Source organism: Zalophus californianus, chromosome 1 (genome assembly GCF_009762305.2).
Source record: "Zalophus californianus isolate mZalCal1 chromosome 1, mZalCal1.pri.v2, whole genome shotgun sequence".
Taxonomy (NCBI): domain Eukaryota; kingdom Metazoa; phylum Chordata; class Mammalia; order Carnivora; family Otariidae; genus Zalophus; species Zalophus californianus.
Genome location: NC_045595.1, coordinates 150,350,531 through 150,372,707, shown reverse-complemented (window position 1 = coordinate 150,372,707; position 22,177 = coordinate 150,350,531). Strand labels below are relative to the sequence as shown.

The window sequence follows — 22,177 nt, the reverse complement described above, 5'->3', positions numbered from 1 at the left end:
CCAAACAAACAAAAAAAATGAGCAGTGACTTGCCCAACATCCTGTGGCTAACAGATGACAGACCTGGGCTCAAGTATGGTTCTTGATTCCAAGTCTACAGCTCTACCTACTATGTGGTGGCATCCCGACTAGGGTTCAGCAAGGGAAGTGAAGCAGGTTATGGGTTTTGGGGGGAGTAGGAGCAGTTAGTAAAGAAAAGAATATAAATGTTTGAGAAGCAATACTAATCTGAAGACAAGGGTAGATGACAACTACTGGGTTCTGAGACACAGAGTAACATGATCTCCTAACAAACGGAAGTTAATTTTCCTGGCCACCAAATGGTCCCAAAAAACCAAAGCCAAAACCAAATAAACAACCCCAAAACAAAAACAAGAACAAAAACAATCTCTCACTATTGAAAAATACAACACTATTTTTCTTTCACAGATCTAGAGGAGAAAGGATAGACCTGTGAAGCTCATTGGAAGCAAAACCCCCTTAACTGGAGAAATCTAATTGCTTATAAGCCACCCTCATATAAACCACCTTTTATACTGTTTGCATTATTCTGTTTAGGATTAGATATAAATCCCTATAGTTTAGGTGTTGGCAAACCTATGATCCAGGGTCTACGGCCTTTTTTTGTAAATAAGGTTTTATTGGAATATGACTGCTCGATTTGTTTATGTACCACCTACGGCTGCTTTTGTGACCCAACTGCAGAGCTGAATAGTGGTAACAGGTGGAATAACCTACAGACCGAAATATTTACCACCGGACCTTCATGGAAGAGTTTGCTGACCTGTTCTAGCTCATAAGCTGTTGTGCTTTATCGTATCTATGCTTATAAAAACAGAATAGGAGGGAATAATCTAGACTACATTATATCAATAGTCATTTCTCTCCTGTTTTTAAGTTTTAGGTTACAAATTTTAAGTTTGCATTACATACAAACATCCAACCATGTTGGCAGAAATATATATAAAATCTGAGCATCCATGGAAAGAATTAGGGCAGTGGCTTGGAGAGGAGCATTCTATGCTGATAGCCTGTCTACTACAATCCCATTCTAGGGCCCAAGAAGCAATTCTCCTACTTAGCTGGGACCCATTTAGAGTGAGGCTCTAAGCTCATCAGATGATATGCTCCCTGAGGGCCCATTGTGTATCCTAACATATGGCCAAGCTCATAGAAGGCAAATAATAGTTATTTGCTTGATGAATGAATGAATGAATGACACTATTGATAGAGATGCCTAAAGGAAGACCTCTTTCTCACCCAGAATGACAGCGACCCAAAGTAGTATTTCTCATACTTTAAGTGATAACTGAAGTATATCCCAATAAAGCTGTTAAAGAAAACATAACTTTATGACACAGAACCTCGTATATAAATATATAAAATTGAAACTAAAGTTTCTTAAAACTAGACTCGTTATTATATATTACATAATCCCTACGTATTTCTAATCTCTTTTATTTTGTTTTATAAAAAACATTATTTGCACTACTTGCAATAGCCCCAAACTGGAAAAACCCCAAAGCCCTTTAACAGCAGAATAGAGAAACTACGGTATATGCCTACAATGCAATGCTATATAGCATGAGAATGGAAAAAAATCATACTATCTAAAACAACACGGATAAATCTCACAAAATAAGTGAAGTAACATAAGACAGAAGATATGATTCCATGTATCTGTAGTTCTAAGGGTGTGGTAGTAAATAGAAAAGGACATGAGGGACTTCTGGAGTTCTGGGTATGTTCTGATTCTTGATCTGGGTGCTGGTTATACAGGTGTCTTCACTTTGTGAAAATATGCTGTGTATTTATGATTTGTATGCTTTTTATATATTTTATTTCAATAAAACATTTACATTAACTTTTTAGCAAATGACACTACAGACAAAAGGGCTGATATCCAAGATCTATAAAGAACTTCTCAAACTCAACACCCAAACAACAAAGAATCAAGTCAAAAAATGGGCAGAAGACATGAACAGACACTTCTCCAAAGAAGACATACGAATGGCTAACAGACACATGAAAAAATGTTCATCATCATTAGCCATCAGGGAAATTCAAATCAAAACCACATTGAGATACCACCTTACACCAGTAAGAATGGCAAAAATTGACAAGGCAAGAAACAACAAATGCTGGAGGGGTTGTGGAGAAAGGGGAACCCTCTTACACTGTTGGTGGGAATGCAAGTTGGTACAGCCACTTTGGAAAACAGTGTGGAGGTGCCTCAAAAATTTAAAAACAGAGCTACCTTATGACCCAGCAATTACACTACTGGGTATTTACCCCAAAGACACAGATGTAGTGAAAAGAAGGGCCATATGCACCCCAATGTTCATAGCAGCAATGTCCACAGTAGCCAAACTGTGGAAAGAGCCGAGATGCCCTTCAACAGATGAATGGATAAAGAAGATGTGGTCCATATATACAATGGAATATTACTCAGCCATCAGAAAGGATGAATACTCAACTTTTACATCAACATGGATGGGACTGGAGGAGATTATTCTAAGTGAATAAGTTAAGCAGAAAAAGTCAATTATCACATGGCTTCACTTATTTGTGGAACATAAGGAACAGAATGGGAACATTAGGAGAAGGAAGGGAAAAATGAAGGCGTGGGGAATCAGAGGGGTAGATGAACCATGAGAGACTATGGACTCCAAGAAACAGACGATTTTAGAGGGGAGGGGGGCAGAGGGGATGGGTTAGCACAGTGATGGGTATTAAGGAGGGCACGTACTGCATGGAGCACTGGGTGTTATACACAAACAATGAATCATGGAACACTACATCAAAAACTAATGATGTATTGTATGGTGACTAACATAACATAATAAAAAAAAAGTTTTTTAGTTGCTAAAATGACCTTATCATCTACTAATAGCCGTAAATCTCAGGTGAAAAGAGATTAACAGAAAGACAAACGCTCAGAGTAATTTACAGTGATTTTCAGGAGAGCAAATGTAACAAGGTTGAGATGGGATCTAATTTATGGAAAGAATGAGAACTGGATGGGAGTTGCTCTGGAGCCCCCTTGAAAACTTCCAGATAATTAGTCCAATAAAGGGTCTACAATTTTACCCATTCATTTGGATTAACAAACCTAATTTTAAAAATGCAAATTTTCTGCCAAAGTTAATAGCGTTTCAGCCTCTGATACTTCAATGTCAATTAGTTGAATTTAACATCTAATAAATACCTTCTACATAAGCTAGGTACTGTGCTTTTCCACATACGTTTATCATATTTATCTCAGAATGACCTCCTCCAAACACCTTAGGCAAATTACTTAATACCTCTGGGCCTTAGTTTCCCTATCTGTGATATAGCCTACCTATCTTTACCATTTTTGGATCTTAGATACCTTGGTGAACTGATGAGTTCTCATGATGATAAACTTAGACACACACACACACACACACACACACACACACACATGCACACCAATTTGTATATAAAATTTTCGAGATTCACAGCTCTCCTAACAGCCGATCTTTGTATTCTAGAGTCTAAATGACCTCTTAAATCCCTTCTAGTTCTAACATAAACTACCTAGCTGGGTTCCTCTGAAGAAGGCAGAACTAGGGAGGTGCCACTCGGGAATACTTTGAATACTCAGAAAGCAACAGGAGTATAATGATTCATAAGCGGGTAGGGGAGGAGAGGCAAATGAAAGAGGAAGAGAAGCCAGAGAATGAATGAGGAGAGAGAACAGAGATGTGAGAAGGCATCCAAGAATAATTTTCTTTAACCTTGCCTTGGTGAGATTGGCTCTAGAGACCAGATGGCAAAGTGGCTTTTCCCTACAGAAATACATCCCAGGGGTGTTATACGCAACTGATGAATTGTTAACACTACATCTGAAACTAATGATGTACTAAGTGTTGGTTAACTGAATTTAAATTTAAAAAAATAAACATTAAAAATAAAAAAATTAAGGGACGCCTGGGTGGTTCAGTTGGTTAAGCATCTGCCTTCAACTCAGCTCGTGATCCCAGGGGCCTGGGATGGAGTCCCACATTGGGCTCCTTGCTCAGTGTTTTTGCTTCTCCCTCTGCCTACTGCTCCCCCTGCCTGTATGCTCTCTCTCTCTGACAAATAAATAAAAAATATTTTTAAAAATCTTAAAAAAAAATTTTTTAGTTAAAAAATTAAAAAAGAAAAGAAAGAAAAAGAAGAAAAAGAAAGAAAGAAGAAAGAAAGAAAGAAAAAGAAGAAAGAAAGAAAAAGAAAGAAAGAAAAAGAAAGAAAACGAAAGAAAGAAAGAAAGACAGACAGACAGACATCCTATCTATCCCAGTATGCTTCCTCAGACTACGTGGACTGGCATGGCTGGGGTTTGGGAAAAAGCTGGCTTCTTTAGTTCAAGAACATTAGACACCAATGAGGTAGCCTACAGATGAAGTGGAATGAAGAGCAGACTCTCACCTCTAACCCTGCTATCTAATCACATCTGAAAAGCTTCCTTCCTCCTTCCTGAGACATTTTCTTGTTGCACACTGGTGAGAAACAGAGAGGAGGTGTCGGAGGGTTTGTGGGGAGGTCCCTTAATATTACTAACATGGGTACAGAGAGGGAGACAATGCTGGGGAGCAAGCCTTTCTAAAAGAGTTGGATTTTTTTTTTTATTCTTACTGAATAGATTTCTCCAAATCACTCCCAAGGATGCTCCAAGGATGAGGAAAAGGAAATGGCCCCATGTCCAGTGCTTTGGGGTGAGCAACCCAGACTCCAAGAAAAGTAAATCTTTGGTATCCTGAGATACACTACAGCTAGAACCTAGGCTTAATCAGTTTCTACCTACCTCCTGGCTTCTGGTCATGGAAATAAGAAACTGAATTCCAGTCTAGCAGGAAACACTTACCTTGCTGTTTAGTTGCTGAATTCTTAATTCTTTTTGGTGAATTTCCTTTAGGCTGTCATTGAGCTGAGTCCTAAGAAGTTCTGTCTCACAAACTAGGTTTTGTGATCCATCTAGGGATGCTGATGTCTCTGGGGATGCCTGCCAGAGTAAAAACACTGATGAAATTCCCTCCTAATGCTGTTCATGCTTAATTCCTTCCCTTTATGAATTCTGTCCACCTCATAGGAGGTCACAACACAGCTTGCCTAAGAGTGGCAGACAGGGATTTGGCGATACTTCCTGGGTTGTGGTTACCTCTGAGTAGCAATCAGCACTGAAATTACTCACCTGTCTTTGGTATTGTATTTTGAAGGCCTCAGTCTGGGAGGAAGGAGATCTCAATTCCCTCATAAGATTCTGCAGATGACTGAGCTGCTGATCTTTATCTGAGATAGCCATAAGGTACTGCTCCTTCATTCTCCGCTCCTGGGCTTCCCAGGAGCTCTTTTCCATCCTACAAAACACATGAAATAATTGCAGGCAAAAAAATACTTGTGAGACATGGATAAATAATTACATATTCAAAACAGTATTATGGACTGCAGAGATGTAGTAAAGAAAATATATCACCAGAGCAAAATTTATATTATAAATTGAACTGTAGAGCAAGATGATGAAGCTGAACTAATAAAAGGATTTTAACTGGCAAGACTGAGGATGATTTCACGGAAAAGCATTCCAGGTTCTGGGAACATACTGAACAAAAGGCACAAAAATGAATATATATACACACATACATACTGAATTTTGGAATTGTAGCAGACAGTATGTAAAGTGGATAGGGTAGGAAATGAGGACAGAGAAGTGAGGTTGGATGATGTGGGGCAATGAGTCACATGCTAAATAAACCTTATTCCGTAAACAATGGGAAACCACTGTAATTCTTCAGAAAGGTAGTACCAGATGCAGACTAGCATCATAGTTACAAAGATGCAACGCTACCCAAGGCAACCATAGAGTCTTGAAGGAACTGGGTTCAAACACTGGCTCTATTATAAACTAGGCATCAGACCCTGAGTAAAGTTTCTAATCTCTCTAAACCTCACTGGTATAATGGGAATAAACTATTTATTCCTTAGGATTATTCTAAAGATTAAATGAGACACTGTATGTCATGCACCAAACACAGAGCCTGGCATATCATAATCACTCAACAAATATGAGCTGCTATTTCTATTTATTCTCCAAATTTGGCCAAGAGGGAGGCTTCTGTTTGACCCCAGCTCATTTTTTGTAGTACTAGCAAAAACTGTGTCTCTGCCACATTCTTTAGTTCTACTTCTCTCTCTACTCTGTCTAAAAGAACTCACTAGGATTGTAATCAAATTCCTGCAGCATCTCTTCACGCTGAATAGTACCCATGTCTCTGTTTATTCCAACAGTACAAGGTTTTGTTTGAACTGCATCTGACTTTTTGTCTTTCATTCTAGAAATAAGGCAAAATGGTCCCTTCTTTTCTAAATGGCATATACGTGTTATGAAATAATCCTTCTCTGCTAAGAAGTGAGTTTGATTATAGTCAAAAAACGTTTTTCAAAAAGGCAGAGCCCAAACTTAGAAACTAAAATAAAATTTTATTACAAGGCCACTACATGTAAAAGGCACAGGATTTTCAACACTTCCTTTGATATCTGTCTGTGAAAAATGAGAGAGAACAATTTAAGAGCTGAATGCAGAAGAAAGATCATAATCTTCCATAAAAAGCTTCAAGCTGCCATTTTTCTGGAAGGTGGTCATGGTGTGGAAAGAGATGCTCAATGGAGAATAGGGCCTAAGGAACAAAGCTGATTACTTCACAGAACTCGGCCATACAGGGATATACCTCACTTATCCCCCCTTATGTAAGAGAGCACAGGAACCAGAGCAGAATAAGCAAACCAATAGCCACAAGGGGAAGAGAAAGGTTATGGTATAAATCCAGGCTCTCCTAATAAGCCAACCCTGAGGCTAAGAGAAGCTTGAACAAGATGTTCCAGCTTTTTCATGTTTGAAAAGCTAATTTCCCCAAAGTAGATCAAGAGCAGAAGACAGAGGTCCTGAAGATATTCAGCTAAAGAAACTGGTAAAAAAGTCAGGGAATCAAACCTGTGTCCTCATTTTCTTCTTCCTTCTAAATGTTAAGTAAAATGTCTTCCTTTCCTTCCCCTAATTTACTCACACCCACTTGAGACATAATTAATTACTTTTCTTCAAAACTGCTCAAATGGGGAGGTAAAGAGAGAAAAGCTAAGAGAAAGGTAAACAGGGAGAGAGGGGGGATAAAAATCAATAGACCAGAAATCATTTTTTTCTCTACTCTCCACCCAGTGATAGTGAAATGCCTTTCTCCACACCCCTCCAGTGGTAGCAATGGAGTCCATGTATGGAGCTTGGACTTCTACTCTCACCTAACAGTAAGGACGCACTGCTTCCCCCTCAACTGCAGTGTCAGTGGAGCACAGGTGGGGAGCCTGGACTTCTGCCTCTTCCTGGCAGTACCAAAGCACCTCCTCTTCTGCGGTATCAATGAAGGCTGAGTAGGGAGCCCACTGGACTTCATCCATCATTTAACAGTAAAGTATCAGTGGAAGCCTACTAAAGCAGAGGATTTAAATAAGACTGAGAGTCTTATAATCTCCAAAATGTTCAGGATACAACTGAAAATCACTCATCATACTAAGAGCCAGGGAAGTCATGACTTGATTGAGAAAAGAAAATCAACAGATTACAACACAGAAATGAATTATATGTTATAGAATTATATAAGGATTTTAAAGCAGCCACCACAAAAATGCTTCAACAAGCAATTACTAACACACTGGAAATAAATGAAAACAGAGAAAGCTTCACATTTCTCCAAAGAAGATATACACAGATAGACCACAGACACATGAAAATATGCTCAGCATTATAATCTTCAGAGAAATGCAAATCAAAACCACAATAAGATATCATCTCACAGCAGTCAGAATCATAAAGACAAAAAATAGTAAGTGTTGGTGAGGATGTGGAGAAAAAGGAACCCTCATGCACTGTTGCTGGGAATGTAAATTGATGCAGCCACTATGGAAGACAGTATGAAGGTTCCTCAAAAAATTAAAAATAGAATACCATACAACCCAGTAATTCCACTACTGGGTATTTTCCCAAAGAAAATCAAACACTAATACAAAAAGATATATGCATCTTTATATTCACTGCAGCATTATTTATAATAGCCAAGATATAGAAGCAACTCAAGTGTCCATCGATAGATGAATGGATAAAGAAGATCTGGTGTGTACACATACACACACACACGCACACACACACACACACACAGAAATATTACTCAACTAAAAAAAGAAAGATGCCATTCATAACAACAAGGATGGGCCTAGAGGGTATTATGCTTAGTGAAATAAGTCAGAAAAAGACAAATACCATATGATTTCACTTATATGTGGAATCTGAAAAACAACAAACAAACAAAAAAAGAAGTGGACTCATAAATACAGAGAACAATCCAGTGACTGCCAGGGGTGGGGGGTTGGAGGATGGGCAAAATAGGTGAGAGGATCTTAAGAGGTACAAATTTTCAGTTATAAAATAAATAAATCACAGAAATGAAAAGTTCACCATAGGAAATATAATCAATAACACTGTAATTATTTTGTATGGTGACGGATGATACCTACACTTATCTTGGTAAGCACTGCATAATGCATACAGTTGTTGAATCAGTAGGTTGTACAGATGAAACTTACGTTAACACTGTATGTTAACTATTCTTCAATTTAAAAAAATATAGAAAACCTCAGTAAGGAAATAGAAAATAAAAATAACTGAATGGAAATTTTGTAACTGAAAAATACAATATCCAAAATAAAACCTAACTCAATGGGCTCAATAGCAGAATGGAAGTGATGAAGGAAAGAATCAAGAATCAGTGAATATGAAGACAGAGCAACAGAAATTATTGAATCTGCATAAAGAGAAAAATAATCATTAAATTGGATTTCATCAAAATTAAGAAGAATGAAAAGATAAACTGCAAACTGGGAGAAAATATTTGCAAGCCACCTATCTGACAAGGAACTTATACCTAGAACATACAAAGAACCCTCAAAACTCAACAGTAAAAAATTAACGACCCAAATAAAAAATGGATAAAACACATTAACAAACATTTCATCAAAAAGGACATATGGATGTCAAATAAGGAATAAAAAAATGTTCCACATTATTAGCCATTATGCAAATGAAAACCACAATGGGATAGCATGAATACCTATTAAAAAATTAAAATATAGTGACAATATCAAATGCTGACAAGGATATAGCATTTGATATTGAAACTGGATCACTCATATATTGCTGGTAGGAATATAAAATGGTACAGTCATTCTGGAATATAATTTTACAGTTTCTTGAAAAACTAAACAGATAGTTACCATACAATCTAGCATTTGTACTCCTGGACAAATATCTCAGAGAAATGGAAACCTAACGTCTACATAAAAGCCTATACACAAATATTTATAGCAGCTTTATTAATAGTATCTAAAAATCAGAACTAACACACATGGGTGAATGGTTAAAGCAGTACATTCATACCACGGAATATTATTCATTAATAAAAAAGAACTATTGATACATGAACAATGTTGATGGACCTCAAGGGCATTATGATGTGTGAATAAAGCTAATTTCAAAAGGTTACATACTGTAGGATTCCACTTAAAACACTGTATGTTAACTAACTGGAATTTAAATAAAAACTTAAAAAAAATTCTCAAAAATGGCAAAATGATAGAGATGGAGAAGAGATTAGTGGTTGTCAGAGTTAGGGATGTTGGCATGGGGGGGAAGATTATGACTATAAATTAGTAGCACAACGGGTGTTATTTGTGATAATGGAGCACTTGTGTATCTTGGTTGTCATGATTACATGTACTTACACATATGATAAAGTTGCACAGAACTATACACAGATACACATACTTGAGTGAAGGTGAAATTGATGAAGTCTGAAAAAAGTCTTTGAATTGCACCCATGTCATTTCCTGATTTTGGTGTACTATAGTAATGTAAGACGTTAGCATGGGTGGGAACTGGATGAAAGGTACACGGGGCTCTCTGTTTTTTGCAACTTCTTATAAAACTATAATTATTTTATAATAAAAAGTTAAAAAAAAAAGAAAACTAAAAGAAAAGGGTCAAAAAGCAGGGATTATCATACCTGAGCTGATGCAGCTCATGCTGCCAGGAGAGATTTTCCTGCCTTAGCTCTTCTTGCATAATCTGAAAATTTTTTGTCTTATCTTGATACTCTTGAATTCGAGCCTTCAGTGGACGTAATTCAGTGATTTCTTGGTTAATCTGTAAGTACTGTTGCTGTAGATTCTTCAATTCCTTCAACTTTAACCAAAGGGAAAGTAAAAGGGTGATTTAGCATGTCTCATTCACCCAGCTATAAAGCAGCTCCCCACTAAGTCAGACATCACAACAGACTGTCAGCACCTAACAAGTTCATTAACATATATTTGCAACACAAATCTCTAAAATGGTGAAATAAAAGGCAGCCAAGCTGGTGGGAATCACTCCCACAGAGCCACCATCAAGGCTACAGAGCCTGACCGACCATTCCTGCAATTTGTACCCCAGGCCCCTGCTCCCAAGGTCCTAGGTTGACTCTAGATCTAAAGCTCAGACACAGGACAGACTTAAAGGACCTACAGTTTCTTTGTGGGTGGTAACTCCCCAGAACATGAAATGTAAAGATTGAATTTCTATTTAGCCCTGTGCCCTGCTGAGGCTTTTAAACTTTCCTATATGGATATCAACCTTAATCTAGTTTAGCTGATGTTGATTATAAAAAGAAGGCAGCAATGGCCCAGGCCCAGTGGTTTCTAAGAACACTTGGGCTTTGGGGTCCAACATCCTGCCCATATAGGTTGTGTGACCCTATGCATATTCCTTACACCCCCTGAGCCTTCATTTCCCATACCTATAAAATTTCCCTTATCTCTTAATTTCCCTTACCTCCCTTATGGTACTTCTCATTAGATTATGAGAATTAAATGAGAAAATTAATGGTGATGGTGGTGATGGTGATGGTAATAATGATGATGATAATACAATGATGATGAACTTGCCTTTAATCAACAAAACTGCCTATCTACATTCCAGGTGCATCTTCAAATTCTTTATCCCCAGTACTCATTAAAACTTGGTAGTAAGAGAAATAATGTTAGGACATCTGGATTAAAAGGGGGCCTTGAACACACATCTCTTTCACCCACTCTCGGAAACATCATTAAAGCTACAATAAAGGCATCATTTTATAAGCATAAAACACAAGAACAGGAAGAACAAGAGAGGAGTCAGCAGCAACAAAATTAATTTTGGAAGCTGAAAAGCAGATGCGTAAGTGGTAACTGACTTAACAGATCTGGGAAAGCCAAATCTTAAGCTGGCAGTAAGGAAAGCCAAGAACCAATAGAACTTACTCTGCAGAATCTTCAAAAGGCTCAGGAATTAACAGCACCAGGTACCTCTGGAGAAGGTGGTGATGGGGGTAGGGAGAAGGTGGTAGCTGAAATAAGGAGGATTAGATGAAAGCTGCTTAAAAAACAATTGCATCCCTAAATACTCTCCTCAGTTCCACATCTTTTGTTAACTCTAACAGACAACTAGAGTTTTATTCTTTGGAGAAGGTAAAAGAAGTGTCTCTGGATCATGAAATACCAGGCACAACTGAAGGTAAAGGTACTGCTCTAAACCAAGGGTGATCAAGTCAATATATGCCTCCTGAATGCTTGAAGCCTTTCCCCTTACTCCACTTGAACAGTGTGGGCACCCAGGCCTTTACCATCCATGCAGGAAATGAGAAGTCTTCTCTAGAAAATCTAACCAGCCCAAGAGGAACTAAAGATACCAACATGGGGACTACTCACAAAAAACTCAGCAAGATCACTCTGCAGTTGCCAACCTCACAGTTGGTAAGCCCCATTCACAAGCTTTTTAGACCTTACGATTAAACATAAAGAGTGAATCAAGGATTAACTTCACCTAAAGAATGGCTATCATTAAGGCTAGGATGAAAAGAACTAGAACAAAAGTAATTCAAAAGAGTTTAGCAGGGGAAAGAATATAATATACTTGAAGACTAAAAAGAGAATATTAGAATTAGAAACATTGTAGGAGAAAAACTATTAAAGAAAACATTCATTATGAGAAAACATCAAAGAACAAAATTACCACCACTATTCTTGGGGAGATAAATTAAGAACATATATCCATGTGACAAGAAAAAGAAAAAAAAGAAATCCTTAGAAATTAGGAACATGATAGCAAAAATGAAAACCTCAATTCTGGGCTCTAAGGATAAAGGTGAGAAAGTCTTCCCAAAGTACAGCAAAAAGAATAGGAAAGATAAGAAAATTATAGAACCAATCCAGAAGGTCCTATATCTAAATAACAGATTAAAAAAAAAAAAAAAAGACAACAAAGAAAAGGGATGGGGGAAAATGGTAAAACATAATTCAAAAGAATCTCCCAAAATTGATGAATATGAGTTCTTCGATTCAAAGGACTATACACAATGATACATGAAAATAGACCCACATCAAAGTACATTGTCATGAAATTTCAGAATACTCAGGACTAAAAAATTCTATACATTTCCAGAAAGAGAGAGAAAGAGACAGAGACAAAGAGAAAGAGAAAGAGATCAAGAAACAGATCATATTTAAAGGATCAGGAAACAGCATAGCTTTAGACTTCTGAACCACAATGTAAACTAAAAGGCAACAGATTAACATCTTCACCATTCTGAAGGGGAATTATTTTAAGCCTACAATTCTATACCCAGCCAAACTGTCAATCAAATATGAGAGATGAAAAGACATTTGCAATAAATTTACCTCCCTTGTATCTTTTCTTAGGGGGCTACTAAATGATTTCTTTCAACAAAATGATGACACAAAACTAAGACAAGGAAGACATGGAATACAAGAAACAGGAATATAGGAGAGATGTGAAGGGAGATATCCTAGGATGACAACAGTATCCTGGTTCATGTAAGAAAGAGACTCCAAATTTTCTTCATAAATACAAAATTGATAGGAATAAACATCTTAAGAGGAGATGTGGATAAATGGCAGTAAACCTGGAGTTAAATTACATTGATAAATATAAAGAAAACTAAGTAAGTAACAACAAAAACACAGTTATTAACTCTAAGGGGAAAAAAGATGCTGAGGAAAATAAAAATAACACGTCTCAGCTCGCATCTGTAGTCATAAAAATGTAAACATTGATATAAACAAAAATAATGAATTAACCAAAATTTAAATTACATCAGGAGAATGGGGAAGAGGCTATATATTGAATATGTGCATATGTACTGTGGAAGCAGAGGGAGGTAAGAGAACTAAACCCTGTTAGCATAAAAGAAAGTCAACAGCTAATGCAAAGAATGAAAACCCAAGATGCATTATAAGTGTGATATGTAGACACTGAGAAAACACCAAAATAATAAGAATTAAAAGCAAATTGCCTTGGGAGAAAGAGAAAGAGTTGGAGTGGAGGTGCTGTTTTTTTCATCAAACATGCAGAATTTAGTGACATGCAGAATTTAGGAACTTACATATATGTACATAACGTTATTTTTTAAACAAAAATTAAAACATTTTGTTTTGTTTTAAAGCAAAAAAATATTTTTTATGCACTAAATATATTTTTTATTCACTCCTCTAATCCAGATACTCTAAATGTTAATCTCGAAATAGACCAAATCATCAAAAAGCTGTGTGCCTGGGACTGCATTTTAACCATTTGTATAAGTACCTTTCAGAAATTATACAAAATTCTTTTGCTATGCAGTTACTGCAAGGAACAGCTAAACTAAACCCTATAAAACAATTGTATTTACTGTAGAGAAGTAAAGGATGTTTTACAACTTCATACAGTCCTCTCTATGGACAGAAGGAATTTCTTGCAGGCCTCAATACTTAAAAGAATAACTATTCTTATATTAAACAAATAGCTTTTCTTCTTCCTTTTCCCAAAATATGGACACTGCAATTCATGTATATGGCTCTTTAATTCCTTATTTCTGATGGCTGCCAGAAAACTGGGAAAAAAAATTGATGACCCATCTTTCTAAAAAGATATTGTGATATCTCCTAGGGACATTAAATTTATTCCTGGTTTAATCTTTTTCTCTATCCTCATTTTCTCTTCCTTCCCAGTTACTTGTATTATATTATCTTGAAAACAATTTCAAGATATGCAACTTCAAGTCATTTTCAGAATGAAATGAGTATACGGGACTTCTGAGAAAGATGGCAGAGTCAGAGGATCCTAAACTCATCTCATCTGAGGAATACAACTAGGATAAACCCACATCAGTGTAAATAACCTAGAAAATTACCCAAAGACTGGCAGAACAGACTCTCCAGAGCTAAACACAGAGAAGAGACCACATCAAAAATGGTAGGAAGGGTGGAGACATAGTCGGAAACCAAGCTGATCCATGAGACTGTCCATGGGAAGGAGGGGCACTACAAGCACAGAGAAGGGACAGGGGCAGACTCCACACCAGGCATCCCAGTCACAGGGACCTGCATTGGGGAACAAATCCCCATAACATTTGGCTTTGAGAACCAGAGGGGGTTAATATCCGGAGTTTTTACAAGCAGTTGGGCTTACCACCTGAACTTTAAAAATTAGCAGATTGGCTCTGGGAGAGCTGGAGGGCAAGAGGAAACTGAGTCCCTGCCAATAAACAGCACAACAAGCAGTCCCGCTGAGATACAGCATAAAAGCAGCACTTTGGAAAATGCCTGGGGTATACAGGAAGGAGATTCATTTATTAATCTCAGAGTGTGTACTGGAGGGTCAGGGATCGTTGGGAGACTTTTCCAAGAACAAAGGAGCTGGCGGGCACCATTTCCCTCCCACCCCTCAGCCTACATATACAGACACCTGCAGGAACCAGCACAGCACAAACATTTTCCACGTGGATTGCTAACAGTGCGCCCCACGCCTGGGCTCTTCTGTAGACTCACCCCCTCCAACCTGGCCTCAGCCGGAGTATATCCAAAGTGGTGCCACAAGTGTGGCATTGTGCAAGCAGCCCCAACAGGGACCAGTACCACTCTAAAGTGACTCCTGTACAAGGGAGAGGGGGAAGATAACCACACATAATAGTTTAACTGCAGCCTTATCAGCGGGCTGGGAGCAGACATCTAGTCTGACTGCAGGCCCCACCCACCAACAAAAGTCTCCAAGGCGATAACACAGCGAGAGCACCCTGGAGTTCAGTGCAACCACAACTCCGGCAAAAACCTGGTCTGACCCAGCTCAAGCCCAAGGCAGCCCCAGAGTGGCCCATTAACAATACAGGGACCAAACTCTGCCCAAAACAGCCAAAGAGAGCCATTGCAGATGACTACACTGAAGGCAAACCAGCTCAGCCATAATAGAAGGGTATATACAATACACATGAGACACCCTGGAAGTGCCAGGTGCTGGTGAACAAGGGACACTGCACTACAGAGCACCAGAGGACCTCTTCTTTATAAGGCTGCTACTTGCAACAGCTGACTTGATGTTGCTGACTTTCCTAACATATAGACATGAAATTAAAAATACACTAGAGAGAATAAATAGTAGACTAGAGAAAAGAGAAATACAGACCAGTGACCTGGAGAACAGAGTAAGGGAAAACAATCAAGTTGAACAGAAAAAAGAAAGAAGATTAATACAGAATGAGAATAGATTAAGGGAACTCAACCACATCTTCAAAAGTAACAACATTTGCATTACACAGATCCCAGAAGAAGAAGAGCAAGAAAAGGGGGCAGAAAATTTATTTGAAGAAATAATAGCTGAAAATTTCCCTAATCTGGGGAAAGATACATAAATCCAGATCCAGGAGGCACAGAGAGCCCCCAACAAAATCAACCCAAGGAGGTCGACACCAAGACACACAGTAATTAAAATGGCAAAAAAAGTAATGATAAAGAATTTTAAAAGCAGCAAGAGTAAAGAACACAGTACATACAAGGGAAAGCCCATAAAGTTATCAGCTGATTTTTCAGCAGAAACATTGCAGGCCACAAGAGAGTGGCATGATACATTCAAAGTGCTGAAAGAAAAAAACCGCAACCAACAATACTCTATCCAGCAAAGCTGTCATTCAGAATAGGAGGAGAGATAAAGAGTTTCTCAGACAAATGAAAGTTAAAGAAATACATCACCATTAAACCAGTCTTACAAGAAATGTTAAAGGGGATTCTTCAAGTGGAAAGGAAAGACCATACACAGGAATAAGAAAAGTAGGAAACACAAATGAGCAGTAAAATTAAGTATAGCTATAAAAACCAGTCAAGGGTTTCACAAAATAAAAATATGTAAAGTATGACACTATACCTAAAACATGGAGGGGAGAGGAGTAAATTTTGGCACTTTTAAATGGGTTCTAATTTAAGCAACAATCAGGGTGCCTGGGTGGCTCAGTCGTTAAGCATCTGCCTTCAGCTCAGGTCATGATCCCAGAGTCGTAAGACTGAGCCCTAAATGAGGCTCCCTGCTCAGTGGGGAGCCTGCTTTTCCCTCTCCCTCTGCCTGCTCCTCCCCCTGCTTATGCTCTCTCTCTCTCTCTCTGTGTCAAATAAATAAATAAAATCTTAAAAAAAAAAAAACTTAAGCAACAATCAACTTAGTACAGATTGTCATATGCATAAGATGTTATATATAAACCTAATGCTAACCACAAATCAAGAAACCAGTAATAGATACACAAAAAATAAAGGAATCAAAGTATATCACTAAAGAAAGCCAGCAACCCATGAGAGAAGAGAGCAAGAGAGGAAAGGAACAGAGATCTACAAAACAACTGTAAAACAAGTAACAAAAATAGCAATACATACATACCTATCAATAATTACTTTGAATGTAAATGAACTAAACCCTCCAATCAAAAAACATAGGGTGACAGAATGGATAAAAAAACAAGACCCATCTAGATGCTGTCTGCAAGAGACTCATTTCAAACCTAAAGACATCTGCAGATTGAAAATGAGGGGGATGGAGAAACATTTATCATGCAAATGGATTTCAAGAAAAATCCAGGGTAGCAATACTTACAGGGGACAAAATAGACTTTAAAATAAAGACAGTAACAAGAAACAAAGAAGAACATTACATAATCATAAAGGGAATAATCCAACAATATGTAACAACTGTAAATATTTATGCACCCAATATGGAAGCACCCAAATAGATAAAGCAGCTCACAACAAACATAAAGCAAGTAGTTGATAGTAATACAACAGTAGTAGGAGACAATACCCCACTGAAATAAAGGGATAGATCATCCAAACAGAAGATCAACAAGGAAAAAGGAACAGTGGCTTTGAATGACACATTGGACCAGATGTATCTAACAGGTATATTCAGAACATTCTATCCTAAAACAGTGGAATACACACTTTTCAAGTGCACATGGAACATTCTCCAGAAAGGATCACATATGAGGCCACAAAACCAGTCTCAACAAATTCAAAATAACAGAAGTCATATCATGCACCTTTTCTGACAATGCTATAAAACTAGAAATCAACCCCAAGAAAAAATCTGGAAAGAACAGAAATACGTGGAGATTATATAACATGCTACTAATGAATTAGTCAACAAAGAAATCAAAGAGGAAATCAAACAGTACACAGAGACAAATGAAAATGAAAACACAACAATCCAAAATCTTTGGGATGCAGCAAAAGCAGTTCTAAGAGGGAAGTTTATAGTAATATAGGCCTACCTCAAGAAGCAAGAAAAATCTCAAATAAACAACCTAAACACTCAAAGGAGCTAGAAAAAGAACAAACAAAACCCAAAACCAATAAAAGGAGGGAAATAATAAATTAGAGCAGAAATAAACAAAATGGAAACTAAAAATAGAATAGGTCAGATTGCTGAAACCAGGAGCTAGTTCCTGGAAAAGATCAACAAAAATGATAAAATGTTGGCCAGACTCATCAAAAAAGAGAAGGGGGTGGAGAGGGAGAGAGGACTCAAACAAAATCAGAAATGAAAGAGGAGAAATATCTGACATCACAGAAATACAAAGATTATAAGAGAATATTATGAAAAATTGTGTGTCTACAAATTGGACAACCTAAAAGAAATGGATAAATTCATAGAAACATGTAACCTATCAAAACTGAAGCAGGAAGACATAGAATATTTGAACAGACTGATAACCAGCAAAGAAATTGAATCAGTAATCAACAAACTCCCAACAAACAAGACAGCTTCACAGGTGAATTCTAACAAACATTTGAAGAGTTAATCCTGTTTGTCTCAAACTATTCCAAAAAGTAGAAGTGGTAGGGAAGCTCCCAAATTCACTGTATGAGGTTAGCATTACCCTGATTCCAAAACCAGATAAAGACACCATAAAAAAAGAGAACTACAGGTCAACAACGCTGATGAACATAGATGCAAAAATCCTCAAAAAATGTTGGCAAACTGAATCCAACAATAAATTAAAAAAATCATTTGCCATGATCCAGTAGAATTTACTCCTGGGATGCAGGGTGGTTCAATATTCACAAATGAATCAACATGATACACCACATCAATAAGAGAAATGATAAGAACCATATGATCTTTTCAATAAATGAAGAAAAAGCATTTGACAAAGTACAGCATCCATTCATGATAAAAACCCTCAACAAAGTAGGTTTAAAGGGAACATACCTCAACATAATAAAGGCCTTATGTGAAAAACCCACAGCTAACATCATACTCAATGGGAAAAATGGAGAACTTTTCCCCTGAGTCAGGAACAACACAAGGATTTTCTCTCTCACCACTTTTATTCAACATAGTACTAGAAGTCCTAGCCACAGCAATCAGATAAGAAAAAGAAAGAAAAGGCATCCAAATTGGTAAGGAAGAAGTAAAACTTTCAATATTTGCAATATTTGACATGATACTATATAGAAAACCCTAAAGATGCCACCCCAAAACTACTAGAACTGATAAATGAATACAGTAAAGTTACAGTATACAAAAATCAATATACAGAAATCTGTTGATGTCTATATACTTAATGAACCAACAGAAAGAGAAATTGATAAAACAATTCCATTTACAATTGCAACCAAAAATGATAAAATACCTAAGAATAAAATTAACCAAAGAGGTGAAAGACCTGTACTCTGAAAACTATAAAACACTGGTGAAAGAAATTAAAGATGACACAAACAAATGGAAAGATATTACATGCTCATGGATTGGGAGAGCAAATATTATTAAAATGTCAATACTACCCAAAGCAATCCATAATCGAATACAATTCCTATCAAAATGCCAATAGCATTTTTCACAAAACTAGAAAAAATAATCCTAAAATTTGTGTGCAACCACTAACAACCCTGAATAGCCAAAGCAATCTTGAAAAGGGGGGTACCCCCCATCCCAGATTTCAAGCTATACTACAAAGCTGTAGTAATCAAAACAGTATGGTACTGACATAAAAACAGACACATAGATCACTGGAACAGAACAGAGAGCCGAGAAACAAACCCATGATTATTGGTCAATTAATGTACAACGAATGAGGCAAAAATATGCAATGGGAAAAGGACAATTTCTTCAACAAATGCTGAAATGGGAATTGAATGGGAAACTGGACAGCTACAGGCAAAAGAATGAAACTGGATCACTTTCTTACACCATACACAAAAATAAATCCTAAGTGGATTAAAGACCTAATTGTGAGACCTGAAACCATAAAAATCCTAGAAGAGAGCACAGGCAGTAATTTCTTTGACATTGGCCCCAGCAACGTTTTTCTAGATATGTCTCCCAAGACAAGGGAAACAAAAGCAAAAATAAACTATTGGGACTACATCAAAATAAAAAGTTTCTGCATAGCAAAAGAAATAATCAACAAAAAAAAGACAACCTATTGAATGGAAGAAGGTGTTTATAAATGATATATCCACTAAAGGGTTAGTACCTAAAATACATAAAAAAAAACTTATAAAACTTAACACCAAAAAAAAAATTCAATTTAAAAATGGGCAGAAGACATGAACAGGTATTTTTCCAAAAAAGACATACAGATGGCCAACAGACACATGAAAAAATACTCAACATCACTAATCATGGGAGAAATGCAAATCAAAACCACAATGAGGTATCTCCTCACACCGGTCAGAATGGCTAAAATAAAAAACACAAGAAACAACAAGTGTTGGCAAAGATATGGAGGAAAAGGAACGCCTGTGCACTGTTGATGCAAATGTAACTAGATGCAACTGGTGCATCCACAGTGGAAAACAGTAATGGAAGTTCCTCAAAAAATTAAAAATCGAATTACCATATGATCCAGTAATTCTACTACTGGGTATTTACCCAAAAAACACAAAAATACTAATTAGAAAAGATATATGCATTCCTATGTTTATAGCAGCATTATTTACAATAGCTAAACTATAGAAGCATGAATGGATAAAGATGTGGTGCATATATATATATATAATGGAATATTACTCAGCCATAAAAAAGAATGAAGTCTCACCATTTGCAACAACTTGTATGGGTATAGACTGTATGATGCTAAGTGGAATAAGTCAGAAAGACAAATACCATATGATTTTACTCATATGTGGAACTTAAGAAACAAAACAAATAGTCGAAGAAAAAAAAAAGGCAAAAATGCAGACTCTTAAATACAGAGAATAAGCTGATGGTTACCAGAGGGGAGGTGGATGGGGAATGGGTGAAACAGGTGAAGGAGATTAAGAGTACACTTATCTTGATGAGCACTGAGTAATGGATAGAATTGCTGAATCACTATATTGTATACCTGAAACTAATGTCACACTGTACATTAATTATACTGGAATTTAAAAACAAAAATTTTTTTAAAAAAGAACAAAATAAGTATAGATAAATACATACAGCTCTGGAGATTTGCTTTCTACCCTTTAGGTAGAAATTGCCTAAGTACCAATATTTGATTATGGGAAAGTCCTAAGGAAGTTCAAATAGGTATGAAAACTCCAGAATGTTTTCAGAGTTGTGACACTGTAGGAGAATCCCCAGGGCTTATTCTTTGCCACTTGGACCCTCAAACTTTGAGAAACTTACCCTTGAATAACGAAGTAAAGAAGAGAACCAAAGTAAGCTAAATCCCTTTCAGACCTAAATCATTTCTGGGGGTGGTCCTGAGGGAAAGGAAGTATAGTGTAGGCAGAGGTGATAAACTGCTGGCCTAAGCTGAATGTTTAAACTGATAGTGGTTGACATAAGGTAGCTCCCATACTTATCATACACGCAGCCAGTGACTGAGAGACTATAAACTTCAATACCCATGACACAGACTGAGAACAAGTATGTGGAAAAGAGCTGATGGACAGTTAACAAACATTCCAAAGTATGCAGAAGGGCTTCAGCAGACTGCAGTGAACCTCATATGTAGTATTACCAAGTCAAACTGTCAGGCCTTCCTGTGATTTATAACCCTGCCTTGGCTTTCATTTATGGCAGATGTAAAAGCAAATGTTTCCAGAACTCCCCTACATGACAGTTTCACAAATGGAAAAAAGAAGTGTTTTCAGTAACAACCACAAAAATAAAGAATGGCCACCAATTGTTGATTATCTACCATATAATTAATTACTCCTGTGTTAAAATCATAGGAAATACAAAGAAGGATAAGTCATGACACACACATAGACATATATACATATACACATCAAGACGATATGGGACAAATGAAAGTACTAGAGAAGTACAGAAAGTAATAGTGATTAAGTGATCTGGAAATGTAACCAGAGAATTTGAGCTCCAGGGTGATGTTTAATAGCGGGAAATACTTGCTCAAAAAAGGAAAACTGAGAGGACATTTTGGTTCAGAGATGGTAATATGGAAGTACTAGGTAAGATTATTGCATAATGAGTAGATCAGTTTGGCTGCAATGAAGAGTATGAGTAGGGGAGCAGTAACAAGGAAGACTGGAAAGAAGGACCTAGACAAATTTTGGGTCTCAAATGCCAGACTAAGAGGTTTGAATCCTAAGCCTATTCTAGAGATAATACAACTGTTAAAGGTTTTTGAGCAGTACAGTAATAAGAAAGCAGAGCTTCAGACTCATTCAGCGATGGTATATAAAATATACTGGAAAGTGACAAACTGGGAGAAGCAGTATCACAACAGTTAAGGGTACATTGTTAAGAACTTATCCTAAGATGATGATGATGGAAAGGAAAAGAGATAAC

The 22,177-nt window shown here is 37.1% G+C and overlaps 1 protein-coding gene across 11 annotated transcripts in view; it reads right to left on the bottom strand.

Moving 5' to 3' along the window:
• The window catches only part of GOLGB1 (golgin B1), a 97,664-nt gene that overhangs the window by 5,613 nt on the left and 69,874 nt on the right, over positions 1-22,177 (bottom strand). For 10 of the 11 annotated variants that reach the window (XM_027582109.2, XM_027582115.2, XM_027582111.2 and 7 more), the window contains 3 exons: positions 10,113-10,291; positions 5,201-5,366; positions 4,874-5,011 (listed from right to left, as the gene is read on the bottom strand). In XM_027582109.2, coding sequence (XP_027437910.2) covers positions 4,874-5,011; positions 5,201-5,366; positions 10,113-10,291 — 483 coding nt within the window. Of the gene's footprint in view, positions 1-4,873; positions 5,012-5,200; positions 5,367-10,112; positions 10,292-11,382; positions 11,469-22,177 lie in introns of those variants that run through there. The other variant, XM_027582118.2, reaches the window with a different exon arrangement.